The 24,043-nt window shown below is 40.3% G+C and overlaps 1 protein-coding gene across 3 annotated transcripts in view; it reads right to left on the bottom strand.

Moving 5' to 3' along the window:
* Positions 1-24,043, bottom strand: part of LOC120538085 (scavenger receptor cysteine-rich type 1 protein M160-like) — a 57,994-nt gene that overhangs the window by 9,875 nt on the left and 24,076 nt on the right. For all 3 annotated transcript variants that reach the window (XM_039767511.1, XM_039767509.1, XM_039767510.1), the window contains 5 exons: positions 18,742-18,783; positions 17,670-17,711; positions 6,126-6,404; positions 4,278-4,568; positions 2,596-2,886 (listed from right to left, as the gene is read on the bottom strand). In XM_039767511.1, the coding sequence (XP_039623445.1) occupies positions 2,596-2,886; positions 4,278-4,568; positions 6,126-6,404; positions 17,670-17,711; positions 18,742-18,783 (945 nt within the window). The remainder of the gene's footprint in view (positions 1-2,595; positions 2,887-4,277; positions 4,569-6,125; positions 6,405-17,669; positions 17,712-18,741; positions 18,784-24,043) is intronic.

Raw genomic sequence — 24,043 nt, 5'->3', positions numbered from 1 at the left:
GAGGCGAAGTACATAGCACGACACAATGGCCCATTCTCTGTGGCTTCTGTCACAACACAGTTCCGAACTGCCTCAGGAAGTAACATCAGTACAAGAACTGAGCATCAGGAGCTTCGTGAAAGGAGTTTCCATTGCCTCACAGCAGTACACAAGCCTAAGATCACTATGCGTAATGCCAAGAGTCGGCCAGAGAAGTATAAAGGCCATCGTCATTGGACTCTGGAGAAGTGAAAACAGGGAGTGATGAATAATGCTTTACTGTCCAGATGTATTCTGGACAAACCTAGGTTTGGAGGATTCTTGGAGAATGCTACCTTCTGAACTACATACTACCTACTGTAAAGTTTGGAAGAGGAGGGTCTGTGGTCGGAGGATGTTTTTCATGGTTTGATTTCCATTGAAGGGTATTGTTATTGCTACAGCAAACAAAGACATTCTATTCAGTTCCAATTTTAGTGGCAACAGTTCGGTGAAGGTCCCATTCTGTTCCAGCTGTGCACAAAGCCAAGTTGTTAAACACATGGAGGGACTGACCTCAACCCTACTGAACATCTTTTGGGATGAATTAGAAAGCTGATTGTGAGCCAGGTCTTCTAGTCCAACATTAGTAACTAATTTCCCAAATGCTCTTTTGGGTGGAATGGGCACACATTTCCACAGACATATTCCAAAATGTTGTGAAAAACCTTCCTAGAAATTTGGAGGTGCAAATGTGGGGGCTTGGGGTTGTGGGAATTCTATATTAATTCCCATGCTTTTGAAATGAGATGTCCAACAAGCTGATACATGTGTGTTGGGCAGGTGTCCACAAACTTTTGGCCACAATAAATCCAAATCTAGAAATAACAGACATGCATAAAGTAGAACCGGTAACTTTCCCTACTTCAGTGACAAGGTTTGAGTAGGTGGTGCACTTCAAATTAATGAGGTGTTGTGCTCTTAGTTTTTGACCTGCGGCCCAAACACTTACCATTGCAGATGATCCAGTCCATGGAGCAATGTTTAGTAGTTAGAGAGTGGAAGCAGTCATCAAAAAAAAAAAATACTAAACCTGCAGAAATGTTTCTTAATAAATCCGCCCAATGTCCCTGCTACTCACGTTAACAATTAAATAATTAGTCCTGTTCACTTTTCCTACAAGAGCAAAACATTCACTACTTACACAGTTTTTGTTTCTTTTAAAAAGTCATTAATTCGAGATAGATACATAGATAGTTATAAAAGGTGCTATATGATTGATAGATAGATAGATAGATAGATAGATAGATAGATAGATAGATAGATAGATAGATAGATAGAGATGACTCTTATATTATACACTATGTGGGCAGAGGTATGTGGTTTGTGGACACCCCTTGAAATGATTGAGTTCAGGTGTTTCAGTTGCACCCTCTTTTAACAGGTGCATTCAATCCAGACATAGCTGTGCAATCTCCATTGACAAACATTGAGTTGTACTAAAAAGCTCAGTGTATTTTGACATGGCACCTTTGCCACAAGTCAGTAAGTGAAATTTCTGCTCTGCTAGATCTGCTCTGCTCATCCGTAAGAGCTATTATTGTGAAGTGGAACCACTGAAGAATAACAACAGCTCAGCCATGAAGTGGTGAGCACACAAACTCACAGAGGCGAAGTACATAGCACGACACAATGGCCCATTCTCTGTGGCTTCTGTCACAACACAGTTCCGAACTGCCTCAGGAAGTAACATCAGTACAAGAACTGAGCATCAGGAGCTTCGTGAAAGGAGTTTCCATTGCCTCGCAGCAGTACACAAGCCTAAGATCACTATGCGTAATGCCAAGAGTCGGCCAGAGAAGTATAAAGGCCATCGTCATTGGACTCTGGAGAAGTGAAAACAGGGAGTGATGAATAATGCTTTACTGTCCAGATGTATTCTGGACAAACCCAGGTTTCGAGGATTCTTGGAGAATGCTACCTTCTGAACTACATACTACCTACTGTAAAGTTTGGAAGAGGAGGGCCTGTGGTCGGAGGATGTTTTTCATGGTTTGATGTCCATTGAAGGGTATTGTTATTGCTACAGCAAACAAAGACATTCTATTCAGTTCCAACTTTAGTGGCAACAGTTCGGTGAAGGTCCCATTCTGTTCCAGCTGTGCACAAAGCCAAGTTGCTAAACACATGGAGGGACTGACCTCAACCCTACTGAACATCTTTTGGGATGAATTAGAAAGCTGATTGTGAGCCAGGTCTTCTAGTCCAACATTAGTAACTTATTTCCCAATTGCTCTTTTGGGTGGAATGGGCACACATTTCCACAGACACATTCCAAAATGTTGTGAAAAACCTTCCTAGAAATTTGGAGGTGCAAATGTGGGGGCTTGGGGTTGGGGGAATTCTATATTAATTCCCATGCTTTTGAAATGAGATGTCCAACAAGCTGATACATGTGTGTTGGGCAGGTGTCCACAAACTTTTGGCCACAATAAATCCAAATCTAGAAATAACAGACATGCATAAAGTAGAACCGTTAACTTTCCCTACTTCAGTGACAAGGTTTGAGTAGGTGGTGCACTTCAAATTAATGAGGTGTTGTGCTCTTAGTTTTTGACCTGCGGCCCAAACACTTACCAGTGCAGATGATCCAGTCCATGGAGCAATCTTTAGTAGTTAGAGAGTGGAAGCAGTCATCTAGGTTCGTATTACTTATACTGCAGTACATTCCTTGCTGTTTACGTTTAGATGGTGGAGCATTTTGAATTTCCTTGATTCCACCACAGTTAAGACTCCGGCAGATGTCGTTAGCAGAGAGCTTGCTGTCATTGCAAACCTTTTCCCATTTATTCTGGTGGTAAACCATAACTTTGCCGACACATTCACTGGGACCATTGGCCAGCCTATAAACCAATCTTGGTTTTGATCCTGTGCAAAATAATATAACAAACATGTTATAAAAAAAATAGGAGACTATGTGTAATATGGTTAAAAATGTGACTAAACACAAAGATGCATGAATCATTTTAAAATACTAAAAATAATTCAACATCACATTAGGTTGCAAAACTAGTGACACAGACAGACGGCGGACACAAATGGGTGGCAAACATCAGACATCAAGATCTGGCATTACAACACAAACAAGTGGGAGACATACAGACCAGATTAGACGCCCTAGAAAATGACACACATACAGTACACTCTTAATAAAAATAGTTCTTTAATGGCGCTATATGGTTCTTTATTGGCATGTGTGGTTCCTCAAAGAGCCATTGACTGTCAAAGTACCATTCTTCTGGGAAGAGATCTTTGCTTATGAAGTTGATTCTTTGTGCTTTGACGTGGAACAAACTGAAATCTTTAATGTATGTTAGACTACCTAGCAAGATACTAACAGATTAAGAAAACCTGAAATTAGCCTGAGCTACTTAAAAGTATGCAACAAGAGCCCCTTTAAAATCAAGAGCCAGTGCTATTTCACAAATCTGTTAACACCTGTTCATTGTTATTTACTGTATGGAGCCTGTTACCAATCTAAATGTTAGCAGTGTGGTGTAGTGGTTAAGGTTTTTGGCCTCCAAACCTTAGGTTGTGGGTTCAAAACCTGCTACTGACACCGTGTCACCAGAAGCATATTCAAATATTGTAGCAGTATGGATGTGTATGACTGGTTTAATGGAACAGAAATGCTAATAAACAGCATCATACTACAGCTTTCACTAAAGTTTGCATTATACGTCACCATTTTGAATTATAATCTGATGTCGGAACAAACTTTCACTTGACAGAGCAGCCCAGAGTTTTCAAGTTGGAAATCTGACACAAAAATTCTGACTAGGAACTTGGAAATTCCCTTTGGAAGATGGGTGAGAGGTATTTATTTTTAGGCTCACATGTGCCTCCGGTGTGCCTTTTATTCTCCTTTGCCAAATCACAAGGAAGGACTTGCCCGATTGAGACAGTTTTGGGATTTAGTGGGTCCTGTGGTAACCCTACTGGCCGTGTTGAAGGCTAAGGTTGTTTATTTTTTTAAGGGAGGTATTAAGTTACTGGGAATTCAAAATAAAAAGGACAGATTAAAATACAAGTACAAGTGTTAGGAACTAGGAAAAGTGTGCTTGATTGTTTGAAATGCCTAAAGATTAAAGATAAAGTAAGATCATGTTGTGATTTTGATCAATTCATATTGAATATTCTGAGTGGTGTTATTATTATTTTGGTGATTCTGGGTCGAATAATTTAAAATACAACAGACATTGTTTGTTCCCCCTTCATTTAACCAGAGTTTGAATTGGGGAGTGTTGCAACCCCTTTACCTTCACAAGTCACATTGACGGTGGTGCATTCTGTTTCCTGGAGAAGTCCCTGGCACTGGAAGAGGTCACGACTATGAAGGGGACAGTGAACGGCCGAAGAGTCCACTTGTTTGCTTTCGCTGAATTTCAGGACTCCACTGCAGTGTGCTTGTTTGCAGATCTGCTCTGCAGTGTCCTTTGTCATGCCCTTTTCACACAGAGGTTTCCACTGCTGCCACACGTGCACCTCGACCTTTCCAGAGCAGGAGTCTTTTCCACCAGTTAGACGAACAGGCAGCTGAAAAGAAGGGTCTGAGAAAAATAGAAAGAAAGAACAAACTTTTCCTAGAAATTTGTTCATGCCATATTTCGTTAACTTGTATCAGGGGTCCAGCATGCGATGCAGCCCTCTGTATTTCATGAACATTTAACATATTGTTATTTTCTTTATTAACTGGATCATTTAAAAACTACTTCAAAAAGATTTATTGTTATATACTCCCACCATTTATATTAATTTGATTGTCGGCAATAGACATTCTATGAGTATCAAACCTGAATGGGATGCTAGGGAAGAATTATCTCTTCCTCTACCATTAAATCCATTTCCAACCCCATTAAAAAAAAAATGGGACACTGTTGAAAATGTGGTGATTTGCAAATCATTTATACGCATATTTAATATAATATATAATATAAAAAAATAGAAGGACAACCTATCAAATGTTGAAATTCTGAATTGTTTTAGGAAAAAAATCTTCTAATTTTAATTTTGATGACAGTAGCCTTTAAGAAAAAAAAAAAAAACCTGGTGGAAAATGTGACAACCAATGAGGTGACTTAGCCACAGGTCAGTCACATGACCGGGCGTGAAAAGTGCATCACAGAGAGGTAGTGTCTCTGAGAAGTAAAGATAGGGAAGGGGTTCACCACTCTAAGGAAGACTACACAGGCAAATAGTGCAACAATTTGGGAATAGCATTCCTAACCATAAAATTGCAAAGAATCTGGGGATTTCATCTATCTATGTGCCTTTCACATCTATCTATTTATCTATCTGCTGAATCTGAACACAGGGGTCTGCTGGAGCCAATGCCAGGGCACAACGCAGGAACCAATCCTGCGCAGGGTGCCAACCCACCACAGGACACACACAAACACACCAAGCACACACTAGGGCCAATTTAGAATCACCAATCCACCTAATCTGCATGTCTCTGGACAGTGGGAGGAAACCGGAGCACCTGGAGGAAACCCACACAGACACGTGGAGAACATGCAAACTCCACACAGGGAGGACCTGGGAAGTGAACCCCAGTCTCCTAGCTGTGAGGCAGCAGCGCTACCACTGTGCCACTGTGCCACCATGCCGCCCCCTAGCTATCTATCTATATCTAATATATAATATAATTACGCCTACTAATCTAATAAGTATAAAAAAAGCAGATGCACAACAAATCACACCCAGATCAAGGCATGTTTTGCAATGTCAGTTAATGAAGGCCATCAAGGTTAAGACAGATTTGGGTTCTTTTGGCAACCTAACTTCGTGTCCTGCCCACAGGACTCCCACACATTCTGATGCTGCAGCTCCTCCACGCTTTCACAGTTGTGCTGCAGTTCTCATGCACAGAGCTCTGGGTTTTTCCTCCAACTTCAGATTTTCTCTAAAAATGAAATAAGTGTGCTGCACCTTTTTCTATCCATGAAAACAGTTCTCCTGTTGCCAGAAGTTCTTCAAAGCATGTTAATCATGCATGAGAGCTGGCAAGAAGTGCTACTGTTGTGCTGTCTTAAAAAGATGAGTTTCCAGAATAGACAGCTTAAAACCACTTGCACCGTGTAAGCCGTGTCTCACAGATCACTCACCTTTACATGCCAACCAACTGGCCTTTGGGTCAGTGCATGACTGAAGAGTGACATTCAGATCCTGCATTTCATTTTCAGATTTGTGCGGAATGTCTTTTTGGTCTGGTTCCCCATTATACTGCCAAGGCTCTTCACATCCGAGTTCCAAGCACAACCGTTTTAACTGACTTCCATTTAGTTGCTCAGTACAGGCTGACTTCCAGTTCTTGTTCTGTAGCACCTGCAGTGTCCCAGAGCAAGATGAGTTCTTCTCGACCAGTCTGACATTAAGATACGGATCTGCAAGGATGGAAGAATATTGTTAAGAACCAGTTGCTCTCCCTGTGAGTTCCAACATGCACACGTACCGGTCCCAGTACATAACGACGATTTTACGACGTCACAATCATATCACAGCCATGTGTGCATGCCCCTCTGTCATGCACCTCGACATACTACACATCAAATGAAAATTCAGAGTCTTGTCTTTCCGATGATATAAACCATTTTGACACACAACAACCACACCACTGACACTAAATCCTTTTTTACAGAGAAGTAAATAGTTTTTAAGAGCTGACTTTTCCTACCTTTGAAGGCTCTCTGCAAGTCAAACATCAATATTTCCGAGCATTATTGATCTCATTCTGTCTGTAAGGCTCCAGGGAATATAATCCAGTAAAACGATTAGGTCCAAAACACACGATAGATCCTCAAAGGGACAAAAACTCCAGAAAACGTTTTTTAACTCGAGACTAGCTCCGGGGGCGGCACGGTGGCGCAGTGGTAGCGCTGCTGCTCGCAGTTAGGAGACCGGGTTCGCTTCCGGGTCCTCCCTGCGTGGAGTTTGCATGTTCTCCCGTGTCTGCGTGGGTTTCCTCCGGGCGCTCCGGTTTCCTCCCACGATCCGAAAACATGCAGGTTAGGTGGATTGGCGATTCTAAATTGGCCCTAGTGTGTGCTTGGTGTGTGGGTGTGTTTGTGTGTGTCCTGCGGTGGGTTGGCACCCTGCCCAGGATTGGTTCCTGCCTTGTGCCCTGTGTTGGCTGGGATTGGCTCCAGCAGACCCCTGTGTTCGGATTCAGCGGGTTAGAAAATGGATGGACTAGCTCCGACTTTTTTTTTCATTTCTATTGGTCATATCAGACGTAATTTGTTTCTCTCGGCAATAACCATGCTAAAGCATGTTACACGGAAGTGTTAGCTTCTGATTGACACCTAAGTTGGCCAATTACGATGGGTCTGGGGGGTGACTGGCACCTCGTATAGCCAACGAGTGTCACAGACAGCTGAACGATGACACACAACTCCAAACCCTGGTAGAATCTACCAGTTTGATTAGACGCTGTGAGTGTCACTCCAAACTTACAGCCAATGAGCAGCTGAGCACGTCGATATGTAACTTGCCATACCAACTTGTAAACAAAACCGATCGGAGCTGCGCGAAGCATGCATTTGTGCCAGTCTGCAGACTTGGTGCGTGGTTGTTTATTGTGATTTCACCTAGTTTTTTCGCATTTTAAATATGGATAAAAGTACAGATAAACATAAATACACTCTCGATTAAATAATAGATGCATGTACGCGGCATGACAGTGATCAATCGGACCAGGAGATGTCTAATGGCAGAAAGCGACATGTGACACGCCCTTGTGCTTTCTGCCTGCTAACGATTGCTACAATCAGTGGCACGTGGAAAAACGCTGAGCTGTATTGTAACAGTTTGTAACAAAATGTATATAGTGTGTGTGCATTTTATTTAAAAAAGTAAAAAATAAAATATATATATATATATTTTTAACCCATAAGACTTGTATTGACTATTTTTACATAGAAATGTGTATTTTTTATTGTTTTTATTATGGAACATGAATTTCCATAACTAATAGAGTGACACTGTGTGTAGATATAGATTCCTTTAGGTGTAAGCTTTCAGTAGAGCCCTCATTGATATCTGTGGGTTGAAGCATTCAAAAGTTATTACACTTTTAACATATGTTCCAAAATGTGGATAATGGTCCCTCTAAAAAGCACCTGGGCATGCCCACATAAAAACTGGTGTAAAAAATGTCATTTTTACAGGTATTCTTTTCAAATTTGAAATGTGAGTAGTCAACAAGTTATTCTGTTGGTACATAGTGTGTTTCTGTCCCCACCTACCTACTGCAGCTATAGAGGCCTTTATTTTCACAAAAAAACTTATGCGAGAACAAAAAAATTCATTTTTTCTGTGAGTTCTAATGTGCATCACTTTTGATCAGTCACACCTACAGTGATTCTGACTACTAAGGGTGAAACTAGAGAATGTTAGCTTTACAAAGAGACCAAACATGTGTTGATACTCCAGATAGTTCAATAACAGCAATGATTCTAATTTGGAGAGGTCAAATTACAAGCGATTTAGCAAAAATGACCCCGCTTGATAAGGGGTTAATGTTAATTCTTACAAATAGTTCATGGTATGCAAAATTCTCGAATGGCCAAGTCTGTCACCCAAAGAGATCCAACTGAGCAGGCCGACCATATGCTGAAGAGAAAACGTAAGGGGACAACCTGAAGATGGCTACATTAGAGGCCTGGTAGAGCACCTGGTGATGTCTATGAATCACCGATGTCAAGCAGTCATTGCATGCAAGGAATATGCGATGGCTAAATATGACAGCTTTAAAAGACCTGCCATTGCTGTGTCCAAAACATTATGTTGCCTTGAAACTGGGGGGCCATGTACAAAAAGTGTTGTGTGACAGAAATGTTTGCAAATCCCCTTAAATGAAAGTCGGCAATGTGCACTTTAATTACGACTGAATGGATTGATTTGTAATTTTAAACTTTGGAGCAGAGGGGGACATGAAGGAAAAACGGGACTTTGTCACAAATATTACGGAGGGCTCTCTAGGTGCCATTAGAGCAACATGATTGAGTAAAGGCTCATGCAGTAAAGCTAGTGGTGTCCTCTTACTCCATACTGTCTTTAACGCAGCAGCACTGAAGATTTGTAACAAGCTCCATGTACGTCATAAAAATGTCTTTATTAAGATTATGTCACATTAAATGACTTTTCCTTTAATTCGTCTACGACTCACCTCTTAAGTCAGAGTGCTTGTGTGCGTGTGAGATCTGACAACCAATCAGCACTCACCCACATGTAAAATCCATATAAAGCAACAATGAGGAATAAGGAATGCAGATGATTTTGGACCTCACAAACAGAATAGAGGCTCATCTGTCTGATACGTTGCAAGTTTCAAATATCATGACAGGATGGAAAAACATAAAAAGGCCAAGACTCTAGCTGACCTCAACATACTTATAAAGCCTTTGCATAGATACAGTATATGTACATGAAAAACAAGTGAGCTTCCTATGCTTTGGAAATGTGAAACCTTCCAGACAATAAGTAAACGTTTCTGAGAAGAACTGGGAGATGTGTGTAAAGATTTAAAAAAGGTTCAAAGCCAGGTGATCAAAAATAATAACCAAAGCCAAAGCATGAGACCAAATTCACAGTCAAAAAAATACAAGGAAAGAGGTCAGAACCGAACAAAACTCACGTGAAGATTTTTAGCAAAGGCTTTTGAAAGTGTTTTGGTATCTGTAGATCAGATAAGGAAGAGAATCCCCAGCTGACCTTTTATCCCATTGCGCAGATTACAAATAGGTTACAACCTCTGAGACCACACAGGGCGTGGACCTAACGGTACGCAAAATGGCGATGATTAAGGAGCTAAAATGGCGTTCAAGATATTACAAAAAAAAACCCAAAAAACCACACAGCACCTAAACCATCAGGAATTTCAAGCAGCTAATGACAAGAACAGTATCCTCAACCTCAAAAACCCCGAGTTCAAAGTAAAAATAGCACCATTTACTGTCCAAATGAGCTAGCAGCAAAACCAAATTAGAACAAAACTGTGTTGGAAAGTCATTCTGCAGTCATCTAATTTGACAAAATCAGAAACAGCAGTCATCAAGCTTGAGGCGAAGTCATGTAATTTGACACTGGATTAAGACTAGAAGTGGTTAAGCACTTGGAAAATCAGAAGACACCAAACAGAGTCAATAAAGCTCATCGGAGAAGCTGACAAATGAACGTTCAGAGATTTGATTAACCTGGAAATGGATGGATGGAAATCATTTGCACATTGTTAAGCAATTTGTGCAACAGTGATTTGAATAACCACAAATATTTTACTTCTCAAATGGACTTTATTAATGTTTCTGTTTGGTATTAGGGATGGGCAAACATTTTAAAACCAGGTTGGCATTTTGGCAGGTGTGACATTCATCCCCTGCCATGATCCGCACCACAAGGGAAGAATGGCAACCTTAATCTTTTCTTTCTTTTCTTCCATGCACACCACCACACAGATGTGCACATATCTGACATCATGGGGGCTTACCATCAGCTCTCTTTACAGTTAATGTAAATTGAACTACATGTAAAGGTTTTAATGTTAGGATATGACAATAACTCATCATGACATTGATTTTTCAGGCTTAGGGGCACCTCTTCTTAAAATCAGTCCACATCCCTGTGATAGTATTCTTTGGCGGAGAAGACAGTGGTTCTCCAACCCACCATCCCCTGTAGATGATATGGCAAACCTTCTTTTCTAATATCATATTAACATTGTGTTGTGATGTGAGATTTTGAATATAAGTTGATAAATATTTTGTATGTCTTTATTTGTAAGGCAAAACAATGTAATTTTAGTGTTACATTAGTGAGAAGCATTCATGTTTACAACCCCCCTCCCTCAGGACTAAGTCAGGAAAGCGAATTTTACAATAGGGTTGGGGGGAAGTTTCTCAAACAAGTTTGGTAATTGTTTCTCTGAAGTCTCTCAACCCCCATAAGAAAGTCAGGCTGCCTAACTGCAACTGCCAAGCTTTACCTTAATATATGGTTTTGGGGGATGGTAGGTGTGGAGGTGTTCTATTCCCCCATTGGTCTGAAGTATGGCTGTTTGGAACTAGCTTAAACCAGAAGCATTTAAGTACTATGATGTCCTATTGGCTATAGGGGTTGGATAGAGAATCTATAAATTTGCTTGCTTAACCTCACTCTCTCTCTTACCAAAATGATGAAGGAGCATCTCTCACACCATGAACTGAAAGAACAACACAATGAAGAGCACAGCTCGGCAGCCATATTGAGATGGGCATGCTACCGGTTCTGAAGAAAGCTGACCACAAATGATGACTTAAATAGAGATATTTTAAATAAGTAACAAGTCTGTGTGCTGCCTGAAACTACACATCACCATATAATCAGGTTGTATGGTTGCCAATATTCAAATGTACTTTCCATATTGTTATTATTTATGAATATTATCAATAATACATTGTTTAAATTGTAACTTAACTCCTGCTTGTCTTTTACTACACCTAATTGCCTGAGGTTATAGATGTAGAAGGGAAGATGGGGAGAAGTTATATAATACAATACGTTATAAACAGTGGTAAGTCTGTGAGATCTGAGGCATTCTGACAAAGGCTACATATTAATAATACAATAGGGGAAAGTAGAGCAATATATTACTCTACCAAGACAAAACACATTGTAAAGCACCTTGTGATGGACAAAGGAAGCTCAGAAAGTAGATTATTGGATAAGCAACAATAAAAACAGAAAGGTTTGCATATGGTGTTCATTGATTTGGAAAAGGCTTTTGATAGAAAGCAACATCAATTGCAGTTTACACCCCCACTTGGCCCAAACCCCTGGTTTCCCCCATACTCCTCTACGTCTGATATTGCATATGCAGTTTCCAGTTGCCAGGTGGCGTGAAAGTGTAATCAGTTCACTTTACGCCTACGACCTATAAATTCTGTGATGCAGTTGAAGACGGATGTGGGGCTACTATATAACATGCAGTTTCTGAATTTCATCTGATAAGACTGATCAATCACAGGCAAGTGACATCCGGAGATGTCTCCATGATGCACCATTTTAATACTTGGTCAATGAACGACTGCCAACCTTGATGGACAACATTCTCTACCAATTGTCATTCAAATGGTTGGTGCTTTTGTGTACCCAAGAAACCAATAGCAAAAATGTCCACTCCTTCTCTTATAACCTATTGCAAGCACTATCACTGTATCATTTTCTATATGCTCTCCATGCTTTTGGCCTGGCCATAACTCTGCTCCAAAGTAGGATACCTATTGCCTGGGCTGTTGCCAGTATATAGCCCATTTATTTCATAAAGTAATGCAGTGTAATGGAGACGAGAGAGAGTGTGATAAGTCCAAACCTTGCTAAAGTAAAGAAAGGTGCACAAGCAAACCAGGTTGCCAGGTGGTGTAAATGTGTAGTCAGTTCGCGTGACGCCTACGACCTATAAATCCTGTGATGCAGATGCGGGCGGATGTGGGGATGCTACACAGTATGCAATGCCTGTAAAATGGGGACGCAATGTGTCGGCATTTGAAGAGATCTGAATTAATTTTAGTTTCTAGTGTTGGGGGTACCTTAGCAACCAGAGGTCCCATCAAAGACCAGGCCAGTTGTGTGGTTCAAGTACTGTGAGGAAGCAACTGCATTACCGCTGATATCTAATGGGTTTGTTAAATACCAAAAAATTGTAACCTAACATTGTCATAGTCACCATACAGAAACAATACTTGAAGTGTGGTGGTACCAAAGTTCTTCTATATTTGCTCTTTGGAGTACTGGGAGTATTTGCACGTATATCGGCGGTGTTTAATGTTAGCTGGCATTTAACTGGGAGTTTTTATCACCTTTTGGTACTGCTATTCTTTTGACAGGCTGCTTTCTCCTCACAATTTTACCCTCAACAGGTGTCTTCAAGCATAATATCTATCCAACAGGTAACTTTTATATGAATCAGGGGAATTATCACATTTTTTGACCTGAAGAAGTTGAAACATATGGAGTGCCACCTCTTCTTTTTTTCTGTGTACTCCATTTGTTTTCAGTTCTGTTTCTAACCCGCAGCTGGAAAGATGTCTCCACAAATTATTGTGTGTTGCATTATTGGGCATTCTTTCAAATTAAATGGGGCCACCAAGGTGGTGCCCCAACTTTTACTTTGTTGTGTCTCTTTTTCACAGTATATATATATATATATATATATATATATATATATATATATATATATATATATATATTGTGGTCCCTGGCCGGAGCTGGAGCCCGGCCGGGACACCCAGGAGGACCAGAGGAGGACTTGTGCCTCCTCCAGACCGCGAGGGGGCGTCCGTCCTGGTTATGTTGGGGGCCTCGAGTAAAGTCTTGGAAGCCCAGCCTTGTAGGGACCCGTGGCCACTGCCAGGCGGTGCCCCAGTGCCTGATTATCCTGGGAGCCCGGCACTTCCGCCACACCAGGAAGTGCCAGGGGGAAGACGACAGGGGACACCCGGACGGCTTCCGGGTGCGCAGCCAGCACTTCCACCACACGGGGGTGTGTCCGCGGGAGATTGCCGGGAAGCAGCTGGAGCCCATCCGGGTTCCTATAAAAGGGGCTGCCTCCCTCCAGTCAGCAGTGGATGTCGGGTGGAAGTGGACAGAGCTGGAGAGAGGATGGGAGGCAGTCAAGGAAAAGGCACAGAGACTGTAAGGCCTGGACTGTGGGGAATCGGTGCAAGAGGCACTGGGGTTTTGTGTACGTGACTTTAATTTGTGTAAATATTGTAAATAAATGGTGTGTTGGGTGAAACAAAGATGTCCGTCTGTCTGTGTCCGGGCCAGCGTTCACAATATATATATATATATATATATAACCAGCCGCCGTGACGTAACATCAGAGATTCATTTCCTGTAAGGAGAAGCAGAGGTACGTACACCTGATCAGCCCCAATTAGGACGAATCACGTGTCATGTAGGCTACTTTATATTATTTGGCGGGTACTGTATCACATACCTATGATCTGCTTCTCGCAACTGAGAAGACATCGTGGATTTTTGCTGACTGGCTGGCCAACAACAAGTTCCATATAATCAGATTACGATTCAGACCAATTTCCACCATGTCAAGTAAGAAAACCAGCCGCCATGGCACCACATCATGTCTGAGATTTGATCCTCGTAAGGGAAAGCAAAAGTGCGTACACTTGATGAGTCCCAATTAGGGTGTGTGGAATGGAAGTTAAAATCTATTGCTAGCTTCTGTATGAAAATTTGCATGTTCTCTGTATGCCTTGGTATTATTATTAACAGAAGCGTGCTTATTAGGGTAGAGCTGCCGGTGTGGAATGCAGTTTTTGGCTCTTCCTGGCTGCTTCAGCAGTGTCTAGATTATCGTCCAATTAAGATGCCAAACGTATGACAAGTTTTCTGATAAGCTTAATTAAGAATATAAGAAAAGTCTGTGACCTTTGGATGAAACCGAGCTTATTTTTTCTGTTTTTCTGTTATAAAAATGCAGCTGACCCCCCACAGGGTGCTTTTTTGCACTTAGAGCTCTGTAAGGCAAAAATCCCTCTACTCATCAAGTGTAAGAATAAAAAGAATTCTGTTTGTTTGAATTGGTTTCTGCCTGCTATTGTTTTGTACCTTTCTCCACAGGTGAAACATGTGTCATGTACTCTTTGTGTTATTTGACAGGTGCTGTATCACACACACACACATATATATATATATATATATATATATATATATATATATATATATATATATATATATATACACATACATGGGTTGGTATGAGTATTTCATTAACTGCTGATCTACTGGGATTTTCATCCACAACCATCTCTAGGGTTTATAAAGAACGGTCTGAAAAAGGGAAAATTATCCTGTGGGTGGCAGTTCTCTGGATGAAAATGCATTGATGCCAGAGGTAAGAGGAGAATGGCCAGACATGTTCGAGCTGATAAAAAGGCAACAGAAACTCAAATAACCCAATCATTACAACTGAGGTATGCAGAAGAGCATCTCTGAACACACAGCACATTGAATCTTAGAGCAGCGATGGGTATCTAAACCCACCATATTGATCCACCCCACAACCCTTCATTTGCTATATATTGCCTTTAATTCATGTATGTCTAATCATCTTCCTCTGATAATTACACCTGGTAGGTTGTCGAAAGCTCAGGAATGAAAAAACAATTTTAGGATATGTGAATTATTTTCTCCCATTGTGAATTATTAGCTACAAATATATATATATACAAGTAATGGCGTACTGCACGATAACGTGCAGTGAATACACTTGACTTGCGCATTCATAGTTTTCATCCTCTTTCTCTGTCTCTAGCATTCGTTTGCTCAGAGGTTGATGCGCTTGCTGCTTTCTGAGCAGCTCTTCTTTTCTCCACCCTAGCGGCTTGCTGCTTCTCTTCGTTCATTGGCATCTTTTCGCATTAAAACTGATTAAATTAGTTTTTGTGTTGTAATTTCTTAGTACGTTTTCTTTAATTTTTCACTTAAGCTGGCACTTAAAGTCTTCAATCTGACTCAAGAATGATTAGCGAAGGTGCTAGGGAATGAGAACAGTGCCCATACGCATGCACCGCACGGCCGCCCTGCTGCGAGCTGCCGAGAGTTGATTCTACAATAAATTAAAACAAAAATAAAAAGAGTAATAAAAATCATCACCCCAAAAACGGATAGTAGAAATCACGTAGTATATGTTTACCAAATTTCAAGTCAATAGGTGAAATGGTTTGCGAGCTACATGCGATTTAAAATCCTGGACAGACAAATGAACAGCCACGGTAGCGTATTATATAAGAAGATATTTATACTGTATCATGCAGGTGGCGCGATGGCACAGTGGTAGCACTGCTGCTTCGTAGTAAGGAGACCTGGGTTTGCTTCCTGGGTCCTCCCTGTGTGGAGTTTGCATGTTCTCCCCTTGTCTGTGTGGGTTTCCTCCCGCAGTCCAAAGACGTGCATTGGTGATCCTAAATTGTCTGTGTGTTCATGCCCTGCGGTGGGCTGGCACCCTGCCCAGGGATTTTTATCCTGCCTTGTACCCTGTGTTGGCTGGGTTTGGCTCCAGTAGACCCCCGTGACCCTGTATTAGGATATAGCAGGTTGGATAATGACTGACTGTATCGTGCGTGCACATAGGGAACAGCTGGGACAGTTGAAGGGCTTTAGTGACTGTAATTCTACTGTCACTCCAGGGGCTGCCTCCTTTTCTCTTCCTTCATCTGCAGTCACGATGATTGATGGCTATAACAACTCTGGCTGGTACCCCAACTCTTTATCGTTGCCTTGTTCTTCTTTTACTATATAGAGTAGGTTTACAGTTGTAAGTACACAAAGCACAGTTTATTCTTGTATTAATATCTATTTATTAACTATTGTATTATGTATTTGTATTATCTGTCTTCTTCTTAAAGTTTTTGATTAATAAAACTATTGTAATAATCATAACCTGCATGTCTTTTTCCAAATGAACAACTGAAAACCTACTTTTGTCCACCCCTGTATATATGCATGTGTATGATTATAATTATTTAAACATACATGTGTATATTATAATTAACAGGATATAAATATATACTGTATTCATAAACCTACATATTGTATGTAGGAAATTATGTACAATTTCATGCTTTGAGAAGCTGGAGACATTATGGAATATACTTCAATGCATCTTAACTCATCGAGTGATTGTTAACTTTTGTGTTTGGTGGTCTATTCTAAGCGCTCAGCTGTGTGTTTACATTTCAATTTCAATTCTTTATTGTCATGTGTACAAGTACAAGTTCCATGTACTGTACAATGAAATGCTTGCTTGCATGTGCCCCTGCAGACAGTGAACATAGACATAAAAAACACCCACACACAATAAATAAATGCATATAAATAAGTAAATAAATCAAACCAGAATCCTAGGAATAAATAGAGACAGTGGCAGAAGTATATGTGCAGGCAGCAGTGGAGGTGACACAAGGTTACTTATTGTTCATGAGTCTGATTGCAGTTGGATAGAAACGGTTCCTGAACCTGGAGGTGCACGTCCGAATGGACTTTAATCGTTTTCCAGATGGGAGGAGGGTGAAAAGTGACAGTGCAGGGTGGCTGGGGTCCCGCCTCATATGGTTCACTTTCCTGAGACAGTGTGTAGTGTGGATGTCATGGATGGCAGGGAGCTGTGTGCCCGTGATTTGCTGTGCTTTGTTGTCCACACGCTGCACAGCTCTGCAGTCCTGAACTGAGCAGTTGCTGTACCAGGATGTGATGCATCCTGTCAGGATGGATTCCACAGTACACCTGTAGAATCTGCACAGGGTTATGGGGGACATCTGAGCTTTACTCAGTCTCCTGAGGAACTAGAGGCGTTGTTTGGCTTTGTTGACTACTGCTGCAGTGTGACTTGACCATTTATGAATAAAAGCAGCCTTAGGAAACAATATCAACATTTTTGACTTGCTTTGTGTGACAAAAGTACTGATGCCTGAACATAAACTGGAATCAAAAAACACAAAGCTGGAAACATCACCTTTCTTTGATGAAAGAACACCAGCAGTGTAGCTGCAGTTCAATGACATAAGAATTACCTACAGTCTAATTATTTCATTTTTTTAAACTTTTGTGCTGATATAATGAGTCAAAACCATATATGTTAAAGTAACACTCACCAGGAACCTTTATCGTTATATTTTTGCAATTTGAGGGTGATGCTGAAAAGACAGAAAAAAATGAAGAAATAGAATTGAGAAAGCTAAAAAAACAAACTTAAAATAAATAAGTAAATAAGACATTAAAAATAAGCAGAGACTATTCATTATTGTTATTTAAATCAATCAGCTAACAAGTTAGACAGTTAGGTAGAACTGTATGATATGATGAAAAATGAAGAAGAAATAGATTTTAGAAACATGAAATAACAGTTTTAAAATAAATACAAGAATATGATTTAAAAAACAATTGGAGACTATTTTGTTGCTAAAACCAAACCAATGAAGGAGAGAGGCATATAAAAATTTATATACCTAACCTGTATTAGTATTGGCCCAAAGAATTTTTGCAGTGAGTTTATGTACACTGTATAATATACTATACTCTGCACATAGTATGTACATACATTTAGATTATAAGCACTGCTTATGTTTGTGGTAAATATATATACAGAGAGGGAATGTGCAGCCCAAAGTTTACGTGATTATGTCTCCACATGTGTCTAGGTATGCTATAATGTAGCCTTATCATTGTTGGTCTCTATCTTATACTTCCTACCACGGTGGTAGGCTCTATAATTGTTAAGCCCTGAAATGAGATCTAAGGGTTAACAAAGTAGATGGATGGTTGCATAAAATTATAACATTCTTAATCCATTTCAGGGTCAAAAGAGAGCTTATCCGGGAACTTGGTAGGAAATAACCCTGATAAGGGTGCTGTTCAATTCCAGCACCCATTCAACACACACACACACACACACACACACCTACACTCATGAAGGACCAGTTTGGAAAAGCCAGTCAAGCTAAGTGGCATGTTTTGATGGGGAAGAAAATTTGGAAAACACATGTAAACACCGGTATGGGGTTCAGATATAGAACACTGGATAGATGAGGCCAGAATTTTAAATACTGTTGTAGCCTCCATAAAATAATGATATGTACAGACAGATTGGTAGGTACATGTCAAGGGCACTATAAAATAGATAGATGGAAAAAACACATTTTCAAAAAACATTTCAAATGGACCAACCTTTAGCAGTGGAATTTTTCACGATCCATTTGTCATCTTCACCTGCAAACAACAACCAGAAGATGGTTAAACAATGACAGTGTTCAAAAATAACTGTGTATACAGAGTAGTTAGGCTATAGGAGTGTAAAATCCAAGGCTACCTGGGTATTCCTATCCTACTATATTTGAAGTGAATGACACTGGCAGCTAAACTGTAGACATTTACATAGCCTGTCAACACTGATGTATTTGGTGTCACACTTCATCATTCCACACTTTCAATACAGGGACACCACAGGGCTGTCCTCTCTTGTACTCCCTGCACATTATATAAAGTTTGCTGATGACACAGCTATAGTAAGCCTGATATCTAACAACAATGAGTAGGCTTATCTGAAATGCAGAGACTATCATACTGGTGACAGTCCACTCCCGAATGTCAGCAAGAAAATGGAGCTGATTGTGGAATTTGGGAGAAAACAGCAGAGGTATTACCACCACCTCTGTACTAACAGCACTTGAGTTACAAATACCTTGAAGTCCACATCACAGAGGACCTATCCTGGTCCACACCAACTCTTTCATGAAAAAAGGCACAAAAACTTATTTATCCCCTCAGATACTTCAGATTACCCTCCCAATTACTAAAGAGCTTCTGCACATCCATCATTCAAAGTGTTCTGATGGGATGTATCACCACCTGGTTTGGGAGGAGCACACAGCAGGACCACAAAGCTCTGTAGCAAGTGGTGCAGTCAGTTGAATGCATCTCTGGGTATATTTGAGGACGTCTATACCAAGCAATGTCAGACCAGGCCAATGAATAATATCAATAATTCTAGCCATCCCAACAATGACCTCTTTTTTTTGTGCTGTGGTCTGATAAACACTATGGCTGCCTTAAGACAAGTTCAAAGAGTCTGAGGAGGAGCTTCTGCCCACAGTCCATCTTCATCTTGAATAAGGAAAATGTATAGAACTACATGATGTGCTATTGTTGAGTTTTTTAAGTTATTTATATAGTTATTATTTATTGCTATACTATATTTAAAATCCTGTTAATGTCTCTGTGGCTAAGGATTGTGCTGGTATCTGGAGATAGTTGGTTCAAATCCCATTGCTGACAGAAGGGATCCTACTCTGCTGGGCAATTGAGCAAGGCCCTTAACATGGAAATTGCTCCAGGGGTGCTGTACAATTGCTGACCATGTGCTCTGACCTCTAAAGGTCATGTGAAAAGAGAATTACCTTTTGCCAGGATAATAAAGTATATCAAATCAAATAAAAAAAAAATTAAAAACGATTGTTGATATTTATAAAGTCCTATATTATTGTTATGGTTCCTTTCTTCTTAAAGTCAGTCTTTGGAGCTTAGCAACTAAGTATTTCACTAGATATTGAACTGTATATATAGTTTGTATATGACAAATACAATTTGGTTTGAATTTGATGCCTGAGACCCTTTCACAAACGATCTTCTCACTAATAATAATAATAAATGATAATAATAATAGTACATTTTAAATTATCATTTTTTGTCCTAAAGATTTGTCAGCTTTTTTTTGCTTTCTCTCCTGAGCTTTTACCTCAGTTCCGCGTTAACATTCAAAAACTTACATTTCTGTTTTTTGTTTTAATCATCCATCCATCCATTATCCATTCTGCTATATCCTAACTACAGGGTCACGGGGGTCTGCTGGAGCCAATCCCAGCCAACACAGGGAGCAAGGCAGGAAACAAACCCTGGACGGGGTGCTATCCCACCGCAGCCATCTTCATCTTGAATAAGGAAAATGTATAGAACTACATGATGTACTATTTTTGAGTTATTTAACTTGTTTATATAGTTATTATTTATTACTATAATATATTTTAAATCCTGTTAATGGCTCTGTGGCTAAGGATTGCACTGGTATCTGGATGTACTTGGTTTAAATCCTATTGCTGACAGAAGGGATCCTACTCTGCTGGACCAATGAGCAAGGCCCTTAACATGAAAATTGCTCCAGGGGTGCTGTACAATTGCTGACCCTGTGCTCTGACCCCTAAAGGTCATATGAAAAGACAATTACCTTTTGGCAGAATAATAAAGTATATCAAATCAAATTTAAAAAAAAAATCAAAAACGATTGTTAACATTTATAAAGTCCTATATTATTGTTATGGTTCCTTTCTTTTTAAAGTCAGTCTTTGGAGCTTAGCAACTAAGTATTTCACTAGATATTGAACTGTATATATAGTTTGCATATGACAAATACAGTTTGGTTTGAATTTGATGCCCGAGACCCTTTCACAAATGATCTTCTTACTAATAATAATAGTATAATAATAATAATAATAATAGTAATAATATCCATCCATCCATCCATCCAGTATCCAACCCGCTATATCCCAAGGTCACGGGGTCTGCTGGAGCCAATCCCAGCCAACACAGGGAGCAAGACAGGAAACAAACCCCGGGCAGGGCGCCAGCCCACCGCAGTTGTTTTAATCAGTTATACTGAAATAATGTACACTCTAATTCTCTCTCCTGTTCCCTCTTCTTATTGATTCTAAAGTACTGCAAGTCTATCCCTGAATACCATTCGTGTTTACTTTTGTTGGCTCCTCAACATTTACTTTGTAGGATATTGGAGCAAGAGTGGACAGGAGAATATTTTTTAGTCAACCCACCACTAAACTGAGCACGGATGTCTATTCTGAGCATTGCATCAACAGTAACCTTGGTCATGCTGCAAAAGAGAGAGAACTGGTCTTCATCTAATGGGAAATACAACTGTTGCCTGCCTCAGATAAACTGTCAATTAAAGACAACTACCCGTAGGAATGAAAGATCACAAAAAGAGATCTCCTTAATATTGTTTTGGTTTCTTCTTGACAACAATAAAACGAAAAAGAAATTAAAGGGACACATTGCTTGCTTCTGAATAATAATATTAGTTGCTCTAATTTATATTGCTATTATATTTTATGGTGGTGCAGTGGTAGCGCTGCAGCCTCAAAGTAAGGAGACCTGGGTTTGCTTCCTGGGTCCTCCCTGTGTGGAGTTTGCATGTTATCCCCATATCTGCGTGGGTTTCCTCCTACAGTCCAAAGACATGCAGGTTAGGTGTATTGCCGATCCTAAATTGTCCCTAGTGTGTCTGCCCTGCCTGGGGTTTGTTTCCTGCCTCGTATTGGCTGGGATTGGCTCCAGTGACCCTGCGGTTAGGATATAGTGGGTTGGATGATGAATGCATATTATATTTTGTGCCCTAGGCCAAGCTTATTAGTGCGCCAACCTACTGTTTGGGAGCTAACCCGTGTGGCTGGGTTTTTCTCCCCATTATGATCTGTGCCCTAGGCAAATGCCTAATTCACCTTAATGGTGGAGCCAGCCCTGCATATAACTGAGAGTGGGTTGATTTGTTATATTTCCTCAGTTGTACTAAGATAGTCTCCGTCTTCCATTGACCCTATGATGGAAAAATGGTTCTGAAAATTAATTTATGATTATTATGTTAAACTAAGAGCAGTAAAGTGTGCGATGGTTAGCGCTGCTGTCTCAGTGATGCATCATCTGATGGGCACCATTTATAAAGGATAATGGGCGTATGCTGTGGACACCAAGGCGAAACCCCCACCTGATTCATAGAAGTATGTTAATAATGTCCACATTATTTACACAAAGGGTCAGGGGTTGTGTTTCAGAATGCGGACACCGAGGGGGACCTCCCCACTTGGTTGTCAAACTATGATGATAATGAGTGGTTGAGTGGCCGCCCTTAATGAAAATAAACCTGAGGGGAACCCTAACCCTAGCTGTCGAATTCAGATGATATTAAGTGGCTGTTGTTACCCCCGGGCATTGTTTATGAAAGTGAAAGTGCTCATAATCTTTAAAGTCTGCAGTATATATGTAAATGGGTATTGTTTATGCTGCTGAAGGGGTGCACACTCCAGACAATATGGGGGACGCCCCCCCCCAGGTCATTAAAGTCTAATAATACCAACTTCCTACTATGGACAATGCAGGGTGATGTCGGTCAACCCTGCCTAGGGCTCCAAATGGGCTTTAAACCAGCACTGCCCTTACATTCCCAAATGTAACCTTAGGTTGTCAAATTGTGCTTGGCTTCCTGTTCCAAGAGTAAAACACGAAATGATGAGACTGTTTACTAGGCTCCAAAAATATGGAATAATCTTTCTACAGAAATACATCAGGCTTGCAAGGGCAGAGCTGTTTAATTCATGTCTTAAAACATACTTTTTAAACCTGGTTTTCTGTTAAATTTGTTACTAATCACATTGTCTTTTGTTTTCGGTATCTGGTGACCGCTATGTGACACCACTCTTCCAGATGAAATTCCCTGAGGCTGGTAGAAGGAAGAAGAACACTGAGATTTCATCCTTGATGACGTCTGTACAGACTGACTATCTCTTTAATTTCTTTCTTTTTTATATCTTAGATATACAACAGACTGCCCAGTGAGGCCATGGAACCCCATAGGTTTTTCTCTACTAGACATAAAACCATTGTATTTTTGTTAAATCCTTAGTCTGGTGTGATTATAAGGGTGGCGTTTGAATATTCTCCCCCTCTCCTTAAATGTTTGTCCTCCTAGCACTAAGATTTTCCTCCAACCATCCAAAAATAAGCAGATTAGGTTAATTGGTGATTCTAGATTAGTGGTGTCCTGTCCATAGGTGCAGCTGTGGTTGAGGATATTGGGCTTCAATCCCACCTTCCAAAATATACAATATATTATGACAGTTCCACAGTATTGTGCCTCTTTTTAACTTTGTTGGAATCACCGTTAGTTTTAAATCAGCATGAAATATTCTGTTGTCCTTGATACTATCATGTCACTTAAAACACACATTATAAAGGCGACTAAAACATGTGTTTTCCATGTGAAAAATGCTGGAAAATTAAGAAGTTACCTAAATATGAAGGACACTGAGAAATTAATTCATGCATTAATTTTTAGTAGGATTGACAACTGTAATTCATTTTTGATTTGAATTTCTTATCACCAATCAGTAAATATTGAGATAATAATCCTTCCATCTATTATCCAACCCACTATATCCTAACTAGAGGGCCATGGTGGTCTGCTGGAGCCAATCCCAGCCAACACAGGGCGTAAGGCAGGAAACAAACCCCGGGCAGGGCGCCAGCCCACCACAGGGCTGAGATAATAATGTAAAAGCAAAAACACTTTTCTACTGGGTTAAATACTTCATCAGGGAAATGTTACTACATTTGATTTGTGATCTAAGTTTGTCTTTAGCCATTTAGATTATCGCCATGCCCTCCTAACATATCTGCCAAAAGAAAA

The sequence above is a fragment of the Polypterus senegalus genome, chromosome 10, assembly GCF_016835505.1.
Source record: "Polypterus senegalus isolate Bchr_013 chromosome 10, ASM1683550v1, whole genome shotgun sequence".
In the NCBI taxonomy this organism is placed as follows: domain Eukaryota; kingdom Metazoa; phylum Chordata; class Cladistia; order Polypteriformes; family Polypteridae; genus Polypterus; species Polypterus senegalus.
The sequence above is the reverse complement of the archived record's forward strand: the minus strand, read 5'-3'. Positions and strand labels throughout refer to the sequence as shown.